The sequence below is a fragment of the Marmota marmota genome, unplaced genomic scaffold (assembly GCF_001458135.2).
Source record: "Marmota marmota marmota unplaced genomic scaffold, marMar, whole genome shotgun sequence".
Lineage (NCBI taxonomy): Eukaryota > Metazoa > Chordata > Mammalia > Rodentia > Sciuridae > Marmota > Marmota marmota.
In genome coordinates this window covers 24,347,492-24,360,006 of record NW_025999869.1, presented here as the reverse complement: position 1 = coordinate 24,360,006, position 12,515 = coordinate 24,347,492, and the positions used below count along the sequence as shown (strand labels likewise).

General features: G+C 47.0%; 1 protein-coding gene across 1 annotated transcript in view; it reads left to right on the top strand.

Annotated features, from left to right (window-relative positions):
• Fstl4 (follistatin like 4) overlaps positions 1-12,515 on the top strand; it is a 405,787-nt gene that overhangs the window by 194,102 nt on the left and 199,170 nt on the right. Inside the window, exon 4 of the mRNA XM_015492824.2 lies at positions 98-343. Coding sequence (XP_015348310.1) covers positions 98-343 — 246 coding nt within the window. The remainder of the gene's footprint in view (positions 1-97; positions 344-12,515) is intronic.

Here is a 12,515-nt window from a genome sequence, read left to right as displayed (position 1 = left end):
CACAGGCAGGCAGAATTGCTGGCCAAGACTCGAGAGAGCCACAGGGAGGCTGCCCTCCACCTGCACCTTGCAGCTGACACTATTTGTGTCCCCACAGGGCTCTCCAGCCACGGGCAGCCAACCTCCTGTGGGAAGAAGCTCTGCAGCCGCGGGAGCCGGTGTGTGCTCAGCAGGGAGACCGGGGAGCCCGAGTGCCAGTGCCTGGAGGCCTGCAGGCCCAGCTACGTGCCGGTGTGCGGCTCCGATGGGGTTCTCTACGAGAACCACTGTGAGCTCCACCGTGCCGCCTGCCTGCTGGGCAAGAAGGTCATCGTCGTCCACAGCAAGGACTGTTTCCTCAAAGGTAGGGAGATGGCTTTCTACCCTGTGGCTTGGAACTTCATGATGGATTCCTTTTGACCAGGATGCTGGGTCTCCAGGTCACAACTGTAAAGCAAGGAAAGAGAAAGACTGGTACTTCGACAGAATGGCAGCTGCGACATTTCAGAGATGCATGTTCTCTCTGTATCCCACCTCCAGACACACACACACACACACACACACACACACACTCACCCTGAGAACAGAATCCAGGTAGGTCAAACCAAATCCTGGCTAGTACAGAACTTGTGTCCATTAGGGACCAAATAAACTAGTATTATCCCAGGATCCATATAAGGTGGACTCTGGCAAGGTGATGATAGGGACCATGTTTACCCCTCTGTCCCATGAATCAGGAAATCATACTGTCCATACACTGTGACCAGATGGACACCAGCACACTGGTTCTCAAGCTGTCCTGGAGCAGTTACTGACAGCAAATCATTCCATGCCTTGCCTGTCTGCCTCTGAGCAAGATACATGGATGGCAAAACATGTCCGTGGAGATGGGACCAAAAGACTCCTGCTTTGTGCTGGAGTTGGATCAGAAGAGAAAGGCCATATTGGCTTCTACTAGATGGTGAGGTGGGAACTCTGTTTAACACATTCATATATCTCAGCACATAGCACAGTGCCTTAAGAAGATTCTCAGTGGCTCAGAGATGCTCACAGATATTAGAGTTAAGAAGCACATTGCTGTGTTGATGTGGCCCCAGTACATAGTATATGCCTTGGACTATATAAATAAAACAAAAGAACCATGCATGAATAAACTAGGAAATGTGTCGAAGGCAGAAGCACAATCTAGGCAGATGGAACAACCTCACATAGACCCAGCCAAGGGACATCAGAGGTGGCAGAGCACCCCTGGGACTGCATGAGGTCAAAGGCCTGATTTGGCCTTCTATAAAGGGGAGAGAGAAGAAGGATTAGAAGAGGGGCCTGCCATGTACCTGCAATGCTAGCCAACAATGGCTTCTAGTGGTCTGGGCTTTGAGGGGCCATGTACCCAAAATGAAGGTGCTGAGCTCAGCCTCACTCTTACAACCCCCTCAGTATGTGACTGTCCCCAGAATGTGCATGTGGCACATGTTACATGTATGTGCAGGAGTAGTTGCAGCTGAGACAGGGAGCACAGGTGTTTTAACTTCTGCCACCTCTGCCACATGCCACTTGCCATTATGTAATGGGCCACTCTCCCACCATCATTCACCACCCGTGGCAGCGTGGGCCCTAGAAAGGAACATTTAGCCTGTGACGGGAATAGACTTGGACACTTTCATGGCTGTGCTTATGATGCTAATGCTGAGGTGCTTCAGAATCATGAGATGCATCATGGAAATGAAGCCAAAATGAGCCTAGGACAAATGTCTCTAGTCTGGAAATGCTGCCCAGCACATGCTTGCCAATTCCTTGGCAGCCGTGCACGCTAAAACACTTGACCAGTCGCTCCAGCTTTATTGGCCGTGTTGAATTTTATAGACTGATGTTCCATTCTCTGGTTTCCAATATCCCCCAAATTGCATCTTTCTGAAGGTTTTTATTTCTACATTGGAGTCTGCACTGCCTCCCTCACCATCGGTTATTCAAACAGCATTTCTCATTTCACACAAGGGAAAGAACAACAACCACAAAACCTGAGCGGTGAGGGATGATGAGGGCGAGCCAGGGAGCATGGGGGTGGGAGGGGAGCCTTGAGCAGATAAAGGGCTCAGCTCTGCTACATGCCGATTGAATCTATCCACTGAGTCCTTCTGATGAAATGAGTGTTCCATAGATTCTGTGAATAGTCACCCACTTAGTGGTGCAGAACTGCCCTCCTTGAGATCCCTCTTCAGTTTAGAGCAGAACCTGCAACTCAAAAAAAAAAAACAAAACAAAAAACAACTCGAGTTGCATCAGGCTTCCCAGCTGCCTGGCCTTGTGAACTTCCCTGGGCTATAAAATGGGGTTAGTGGCTATCCCTACCTGCTCCAGCTGTGGAAATAAAGGACATGCTGCACAAAGACCATATAGCCCAGTGCCTGACACATCACAAGTGTTCAGTATTAATGACATGCGCCATCATTGTTTATTCTAATCTAAACTGGCCACCGGCCTAGAGCAGTGAGATGCACAGACTGTGAAAGGAACACAGAGGCAGGAACACAGGCTTTGCTGGGAGGTTCTGGGGGATATTTAGGGGCCCAAATTGCTTAATGGTAAATGAAAAGCAGGCAGAGAAGGTACTGATTGTCAGCCCTGGATGCTGCCCTGGAGATGTCTAGCTGGAGCCAGGACTTTTTTTTTGCACACCTGGCCCCTGGGGTCTGCACTCCAGGAAAAGCCTCCAGGGCTCATGCTTGGGGTCAGCTCCAGACCTGGAAGGCTGCTTCTCTCCTCTCGCAGTCCTCTAGAGTGTGCCCAGTAGATAAGAAAGACCTGGCACCCACTAACAGGGGCTTATGGCAAGGGACAGGCCAGCCCTAAGGGGAGGAGTTGGAGCTGTCTCTCTTCACCAGAGAGACAGCTCCAACTGGGAGCAAGAGAAAACAAATGACAGAGGCTCTGTTGAGAGTGGGGTGGGGGGTCTTGGGGACAGAGGAGATGTCAAGGACAACTTCCTATTGTCCATACCTTATAATGGCAGCATCTTGAGTTCCATGGATGACAATTTGTCATTTGTCCCAAATTTTCAGGGTGTTATTAATATAGGAAATTTAAAAACATCTTTTTTCCCCAAAGCCAACAAAAATTCTAGAATCATTCATCTTCTATTCTCTATCTACCAGACTTCACAAAAGAGAACTTAGAACTTTATTCTCTGGGACTTTTCTTCCCTTGGAAGCCAAAATGAGAACAATCCGTATGGGGCTGGAATGTGTAACATAAGCAGGGAAGAAACAGCAGGTTATGCTGGACTGAGCCGCTGTAGTTTGGAGTTCATCCTCTGTGGCCAGGGTCCCGGAGCCCCTATGGGAAAGGTCTCTGCTGAAGACTGTTTGGGGACCCTTGCCATTCTGCATGAGCAAAGAGGTAGCATTCTAAACCCAATTTGTGAGATAACTTCTAGTATCACATTCCAGTTGCTATGGCAATGAGTTTCCTTGTAAATGTGGGATGAAAGACACTATCATTTAGGGATGATTAGCATGTGCGAAAATCAGACTGAACCCCAAAGCACAGCTCCAACTAGAGTCTGCATCTTTACACCTCCTGAGTCATAAACTCGGGGTGCCTCTTGCTGAAGGTCAGGGACAAGGAGGGTGACATGGAAAGAAGTCTTTCTTTTTTCTTACGGAAAAAAAATGAAGAGTTGCACATTTTCTCAGCACCAAATACTACCAAGAAAATGCCAAGATATTAGGTGAGATCCACTGTTGAGCTCTACCCAGTTTGTGTTCTTAAAGTTCTCTTGTTATCAATGTTGCGTTCCTGTTTGTGGGCTAGTTGACACTTTTAAATTATTTTTCTGACTTGGCTTTACATCCTACCCTGTTCAAGAAGAGCTTGCCCTTCAGCAGACACTCACCAACCATGGTTGTTTTAATACCAGATGATGAAAAATCATGGTTGGCAGTTTTCCAATCAAATCATGAAATTATGGAAGAAAGGGGAACTCTTAGAGATTCAGTTTTAAGTGGATCCTTCAGCTTCCTCGGCCATATATTGTGTTTGCAAATATCTTTTGGTGCTTCTAAGGTGAATTCCCAAGCTAAGAAGTCAGAGGAAATCAGTCTCATTTGGAGAGAGAAAAAAATTAAACATTTACAGTCTTGCTAATCCTTTTTTTAAGTGTTACTAAGCAGGCATAAAGAACTCAACATTTTGTAGATAGATCTGGCTGGTGGTGGGGGGAGGGACCACCTTTTCTTTTCTTATGTTTATTTTGTTGTTACTTGAATCTTGAAACCTAAAGAACTAGGCTCCCTACCTGGGGGATGCACTGTTGTTCTTGCATAGGTCTTTTCTGCCTTACCAGGAAAAGATACTCACATCCTGGGCTGAGCAGCTCAGTCCAGCCCTGGGCAGGAGACCTACTCCTTAGGATGTGTGAAATCCCACAGCAGGCTGTGATGCTCTTGAAAATGACAGGGGATTGTTTTAGCTTTGCCAGAGCAGTCCCTGCAGCAGAGAAGTGCTAAGGCAGGGCTAGGCTGATAAGGCAAAGAGCCAGCCCACACCATACTCTTAGACAAGGCTTGCCATGTGTCCCTTACCTCATCTGTAAAATGGGAATAATAACAACACCTACCTCACAGAGTATTTTCATGATGTTCAATGGGCTGTGCCTGCCTGTAAAGAGCACTCCTCTCTAACAGGTAGCAACAGCCTCTAGATGTTGATGATGTCATTGCAAACACTGGGAAACATTCAAGGGGCAGATGCAAGTGGCTTTTGTGACAATGCTAGATATGAACCAAAAAGCTGATGGGTCCTCCTATGAGTGAGGAAAGAGAAGAACATTGGTCCTCCATATTTGTTACTGAATGATTAGATTTTGACTTTCAATTGGTCAAATGGAATTGACACTTCCACCAACTGGCTCACTCTTTGAAAAGATAAGTAACTGAGACACCTGAGCATCTAGTGGGTTAATAGAGAAGCAAGAGGAGAACCAAGTGTCCCTGATTCCCAGAACAAAAGAAGTTCCTGATATGCATAAAAATCTCAGAAAATGTCAGTGCAGCAAGAGGAAGGGATCTATCAGCTTGAGGATATAAGGGGAATGTTTAGAGAAGATGTCAGAAGAAATATTCAAGAAAGATCTTGAAGTTGGTGCATGCCTGTAATCCCAGTGACTCAGGAGACTGAGGCAGGAGGATTTGGAGTTCAAAGTCAGCCTCAGAAACTTAGCAAGGCCCTAAGCAACTCAGCGAGATCCTGTTTCTAAATAAAATATTTAAAAGGGCTGGGAATGTGGCTCAGTGGTTAAAGCCCCAGGGTTCAATCCCCAGTACCAAAAAAGAAGAAGAAGGAGAAAGAGGAGGAGGAAGAGGAAAAGGAGGAGGAGGAGGAGGAGGAGGAGGAGGATGGGTAGGTTGAAAGGGCAGAGAATGACCTTGTGTACCAAACAAGGTCATTTGAACTCAAGCTAGTGGGGAGTCAAATAAGTTAATCCAACTTTCTCATTTCCAAGATGGGGACTAGGCCCAGAGTGGACTGGTACTTGTTCCAAGCCACACAGGCAGAGCCAAGCCCAAGGTCTGGGATCTGCTACTGCTACCAGTCCTTGAAAACACCCACACTTGGGGGATGTTTTTATTTATGTCCCAGAAAGTCATATTCCCAGTAGATGCAATGGCTCCCATCTTTCCTGTCTTCCCCAGAAAACTTCCTGGTATGAAGGACAGCTCAGAGCCATCCTCAGTAAGAAAGACCTCATGCACCTGCATGAGAAGCAGGGACTTCTCCAGGGAAAACTGGCTCAGTCATCTCAACTCACAGGGCCTCTGACCTCAGAAAACCAGGCCATGTCTCTCCTATAAGAAAAGAGTAGGGGACACAAGGACACCCAGAGGCTCCTACCAGCCCCGGGTAGAAAGCAGAGACACTAGGAAGTGCCCCTCATCAGCCCAACCTGTCTCTTGGAGCTGGAGCTGGCTTCTGCTTTTCCTCTGGGATCCCTCTTCAGTTCTTCCAGTTGTCCTTCTGCTCCTGGTTCTACCCACATTCATGCCCAGAGGCTTTACTTTGAGCTCCATAGGGAAGTGTTTGGGCCATTTTCCACTAAACCAGCTTTGGATAGTTGCTGAATGGCCATTGGCTGTGCCAAAGCTGTGCCAGGACATGAGGATACCTGAATGATCAGGATGCCAGGCCTGACCTTGTATAATTGATAGTCAAAGAAAGGTCATGCTCTAATCCCTAGCATCCCCACTCTGGGTCATGATTTGACAACTGCTTTAGCCAGAGACACCCCCAAGACCTCAAGGACTAGTGGAAATCCTTATGGACAATCTCGTTTTGGATACCTCCTCCCCACTCCATGGATTCTGTCCATTGGTGCAAACTGTTTGGGGTTGACTCAACTGAAAATCCATTCACAGCCAGCCCCCATCCCAACCTCCCTCGGAGCTCAGTCATCCCATTTGCAGCATCTGTTTCCAGGATCAAGAAATACGACTTAAAACAAATGTGTGTTCTTTGAATATTTCCTCTAGATTTTATGCAAGAAAATGTCTTAGTGTGAGCACCCTGAAAATGTGCAAGAATGTTATCAGCCCAGCACGTGTGGTGTGCTTCACAGAGCTGCTGCCTTCTGAATGAATTAATTACATTCCAGTAATTAAAAATTGCTAATAAGTTATTGAGCTGAGAAAGTCTCGCGCTGCATCGATTTCACTTACAGAAGCAAGCTACAACCTCGGAGCCTCCCCAACCCCCACCCCCATTGTTTCCTGTTGTTTTCTGATACCCCCTCCTTCTGGTGTCCACCCCCTCCTTCTCCGCGAGCTCCTCAGTGTCTTGGCCACTGAGAAGCTCAGTCTCTCTCCTAAAGCCAAAAGGAGCCAGCTTTTGCCCCAGCATCTCTCCAGGTACCATGTAATCTCACCCCTTTCCCTTCTCTCCACTGTCATTGAGTTCGTTAACATCACCTGACCCTTTTAAATGCCAAGTCCAAATGCCACTTCCCAGGTCTGGTCTTACTGTATCCCTCCTACAGTGACATCTGTCATCCTTCCTGCAGCCCTGCTCTGCTGGCCTCCAGCCACTGGTCCCCATCTGGAGGCCTCTCCATAGACCAGTCATTCCCCGGCAGCATCTTACACAGGGGCTCTCCTTACTCAGGGGCCCTCCTTGGTTATCTTTACACCCCACTTCTTCTCACTGCCCCAGCCATGCCTCAAAGACCCAAACTGCCTCATGTGCAAAGACCCACCTGTACCCCAGCCTCTCCTCCACATTCCTGTCTACCATCTGCTTATATCACACTTCTTCAAACCCACTTCCCAAATGGTTTCTAGAGTGAGATTTCCAAGATACAACCTGGACCCAATATGGTGCTCTCCTGCTTGATCCCTGCCACCCATTCACTCAGCCACCTTGCATCTACTGCAAGTCAGGGACTTTCTGGGCCCTGGGATACAATGGGGAACAGACAAGAGTCCTGCCCTCATGGCAGGTACAGTCTTGTGGGAGAGACAGACAGCAAACCAAAGATAAAGAATGTCCAGTGGTGACAAGTATCCTGTGGAAGAAACAGGAGGGAAGGCAGTAGTGAGAGCCCCTTAATGTGACATGTGACATGTGACATCTGAGCCAAGACCTGAACAACATCAGGAAGCTAGGCAGTGAAACATTTGAATATCTAGGGGAACCATCCTGGGCAGAAGGAATAGCAGGTGCAAAGACCCTGAGGTCTCTTGCCTAAAGGGTTTTGGGATCCATGAGAAGGTCAGAATTTCTGGACCAGAGTAAAGAGAGAAAAATTGAAGAAGTCAGAGGGGTGATGGGGCAGATCATCCATCTGAGGACTTGTTGTCCATTGGAAACCCAAGCTCCTTGCTCCTTGCCCCTTGCCAAGATCATCCTTCTAATTACTCCACCATGTCCACCAAGGAATGTCCTTGAGGGACCTCCCTCTTCATCTCCACCCTCAGTCATGTCATGGCCTGGAAGAAATGATCTGCCCAGAAGCCTGGCCAAGTGTCTCATTCTTTATTAGCAGTAAACCTTCATGGTCCAGGGACTTCCCATGTGAGCCCAAGGTAAGAAGAGGTCATCAGAACTTCTACCAAGAGCAAGAGCCTCCTTCTATTGAGACTTCTAGTTAGCTTGCCTAATTCCCCTCCACACTGAATGACCTGACAAGTGGGGACATTTGCTTTATCCTTCTACCCATAGCATACTGGAGATGTTCCACTTTTTAGATGAATGCACAAATTAGTGATTAGGTGTTAAATAGGACATATGCAGTCCCCTTTAAGTTCCCCAAGTGACAAAATGGGAAGCCCTGATTAGAAACCCTACAGTTAAAACAAATCAGAGAGGACCAGCAAAGGAGCAGACAGAATCAGGAGGAGGACCCTGCCCAAAGATCTTGTTGGATTTTCCACACTGTGAGAGCCATCAAGGGTATCAAGGGACCATGAGGAAGGAAGGGGACCTGGGGAGCAGGGAAGGGATAGAAGTAAAGCCCCTGGCCCCACATGTGTCCATCCAGGAGGTCAATTTGGGGAAAGCTCTGCATGGAGAGATAAGGGCGTTGGCTCAGGTGTCTTGGCCCATTGGAGCAAAGCCCATGCCCAACACTTGGGAGGTTTCAGATGATCACTCAGAGTCAAATGTTTAATTACTAAGTGAGAAGAAGTTGATTTGGGACTTCCTTAAGGTTCTCCCCTATTGCGTCTTCAATTACAATCAAGGCCCCCATGTAGCAGCCGCTAAATGACACTGTGTATTGAATCTCTGTGCTCAAGCAGTTTATCTAATTATCTGTGTGACAAACTCAGCAGCTGTCAGCCCAGCCACAGCTCAAACATGTTGACTATCCTGCCGCAGAGTGTTTTCTGCTCACTCACAGGCTCCAGGAAAGGACTCCTTTGCTCCTCTTTAAGTGGGGATCCCTTTCAGGTCTTCTGCTGCCTGGTGACCTGAGGAGCTGGAGGGAGCAGTGGCAGAGACAGTGGGGACAGGAGTTGAGCCGAGGCCTGGTGGTGGTGCTGCTCCTGGTCCTCACCCCTGCTGCCCTTACTCCTAGTTCCCATGGCTGACGCTGGAGCCCAGCCTCTCTGCCCACTCTTCTGGATAGGAAAGCAATGGCCATCTTTGGGCCAACTTTGTTTTCCAAAGAGGGAGGAACACTTAACCACTGTATCAAATAACTGAAATAAACCAGAGGTGTTGGAGGGCAGATCCACGCAGTAACCCAGGGAGGTAGGGAGGGGCTCCATCAGCAAAGTGTCTGTATGGATACAGTCCCCAGGAGAGCAGGCTCACTGGACACAAGGCCACACCAAATGACCAAATGCCAGGTGTGTGTTGTTAAGTCTTCATCCAGGAGAGCTGAGGGGACCAGCACCCTGGGTCCCCAGATCTACCTGTGGTTCATTATCATGGGTAAATTTGTCCCCACTCAGCACCAGATACCACAGGAGAGCCATATCCAGGACATGGAGTGTTCTCAAGACTGAACAGGAAGGCAGAACTTCCCAGCAACTGCTGGTCTTGGGCATCTCCTCCTTGCTGCCCTCTGCTTCTTCATGCTCACTTCCACCTTCCCTCATCCCAATCACTCATTAACAAAGGTAATTAGAGTGGAAACTGCTTTCAAAAATCCTGCTCTAGATGAAAGGGGCAGAAATCACTTTGTTTGCATGTAATTAAAATAGCCAGATGCAATGAACTCTGTTCACTTATTACAAGCAGAGCCATCTGAGAGAGCAGTTCTCTTGGTCACTAGAAAGAAGGGCTCATCCAGGGACCTGGCAGCCATCTCCATTTTCTTGTCTTCCTTAGGGAACTGTTCTATCCTCCTCCACTGTCTGTGCTCAGTCTATTCTCACCCCTTTGATTGGCTAAGGTGGACTTCCAGGGTCTGGTCCCCCAGTGGTCACACAAGTGACTTCTCCCTCCTTCACTCTCTCTACCTGGCTGAGCTCTCTGACACTTCCCCCTATCCTCCACCCCCCACCAGTTTCTGTCTGTCTGACTGCTTCTCAGATGCTGTGTAGCTCATCCAGTGATCCATATTTCCACCAGAATATAATAAATAGGGATTTGCAGGAATCTTCATTTGTAGCTAGCCAGATGGAGCTTGATCTGTGTGGACCCTCACAATTTTCATTTAGGTAACCCTTAAATGAGAGGCATTAGAGGGTGGAATGGGTCCAGTGGCAGAACCTTTCCCAATAGGTGGGTGATAGACAGGAAAGAAAAAAATGAGGCAGAGGCCTATTGCAAGACTGCAAAAGGAGAAATACCCTGACCAAGGAAGGCATTGCAAAAGGGACATGGGATAGAGGTAAAGGTGGCACAGAGAGAGTCAGTTACGTGTCATTGTATTTATGTAGACAGTGAGCTTCTTGTCTCCCCTTTCCACGCATGAACAGATGACTCTCAACTATTCAGCCTCAGTAGTTACAGGAAAGTTAGTACAGCAGTGACCATGGATCTAGCTCTAATTCCACAGTCTGGGTAATCCCACCAGGGCTGCAGCGAGAGTTAGCAGAGGTAAAGCCCTAGCAGATCTATTCAAACAAGAATTAAAGATAAGTTTACTCCTGCAGCAGAGGAGGAAAGCACTCTCTCAAGACAGCAGAAGAGTGTGCTTAAGAGAAAAATTAATACAAAAAAAAAACAGAAGCACATTTTAAACAGCAGACAGTAGACTGGGTTCTACTGTCAATTCAAGAAAACATGAACTCTGAAATGAGATTTTAAAAAACAGGAATATAAGTCAGGTTAACGAAAGTCAAAAAGAAAATCAAAGCTGGAAGAGGTAAGTGAACAATATAAGGATCTTGAAATATAATAGTAGACGTTCCATCTAAATGTCAAGTAGTCATGGGCAAGATTAACCACACAGAGTCATCCAGTTGTTCTATAGTATAGAGAATAAACTTGAATACCTCTCCCAAAATATATAGAAAATGAGGGGGAAAGAAGGTTGTGAAATCATGTGAGAGATGATGTGTATATGTAGGACAGAGATGAAAGATCTAACATGTTGGTGATTAGTCATCTCAAAGAGCACAGAGCAAATCAAATGAACACAATAAGCAAAGAGATATTTGAAAAGCAATCAGGTATCACATTGGGGCTCTCAGGTGTTCCCAGCTAATCCCATCCCTGTTCCCCAGTGATGACTTTTCCCCTTTGGTCTGATTCACATCAAAGATGAGTGTTAGACAATATTTGCTGTGAAGGAAAAACATTCTGTCCTTAGACTTTTTCTACAACATGAAAAAGTGACAAGGCCGTAAAGAGCATCTGCAGGGTCTTGCAGTGATGGGATTGCGATACAGAAGTTGTGGACTCATCGCCTGGGGATCCGTGTGTGGAAACAGCAGGAAGCGAGCTCTGATGGGCAAAGGCTCTGGTAATGCACCATCCACATATTCTTGGCCCCGGGGGGAAAAAATGAAAAGACAAACCTCCAACAATCTATAGACAAATCAATTTGACAAAAAGGCAGTTGTGGTACTTAAGGCCCAAAGGGAACACAGTGGCTCCTGAAATGAGAAGTTGTCTCAATAATGGTTTCAAATAGAGTTAACAAAAATTGCAAAGGTTAAATAAAGAAATTAAGTGTGCTAATTTCTTTCACTGGTTTAAGGGAATTTCACCAGATCATGCACAATTTTTGACTAAGTGTGTTAAAAAGCATGTCAGGCTGCATGTGGTGGTGCACACCTATAATCCCAGCGGCTCAGGAGGCTGAGACAGGAGAATTGCAAGTTCAAAGCCAGCCTCAGCAACTTAGCAAGACCCTGTCTCTAATTTTTTAAGGGACTGGGGACATGGCTTAGTGGTTAAGTGCCCCTGGGTCCAATTTCCAGTACCAAAAAAAGAAAAAAGAGTATATATCAGCCCAACTATGCAATTTCCCATTAACCCCATCCTCATAGCCCAGAATGAACCTGAGACTGGCTCCAAATGAGCATCCCCAATTGTCCCCATCTGGTTTTTTTTTTTTTTCCTGCCATGTCCAGTGACTATGAGTAGGATCAGCCAGCCATTGGTTGAATTAGTCTTTCCTAAAATCAGACTGTCCCCTGTCTTCATCAAGTGGCTAGTTGTGCTCCCTAGAACTAACTGGGATACTAAGGCTGTGAGTGAAGGAGAAGAAAACCCCCCTCATCCATTGCAGTGGGTCTTCCTTATGCAGTGATGGCTTTGTGAACAGGAACACGTCAGTATGCCACTGAGTGGGGCAGGGCAAGGGGGACGGTTGGCACTGTGGATTCGAATGTTCCATTTAGAACTATGAATATGTGATTAATCATTAAAGAGAGATATTCATGAGAGCCCTGTTGCAAAAAAAAAAAAAGCAAAGTAGAAGAACTGCCCCTGGGGAGATGGAGGTAGAGGTTAAATTTCCCACAACAGTCCCCAGTGGGATGGAGCCATGTGCAGTAGAAAACAGTGGCCATTGGATCTGCCACCAGCATAAAGGCCACCATTCACTGAGCATCTGCCAGGCTCCTGGTCCACTGCCAGGTGCTTTATGG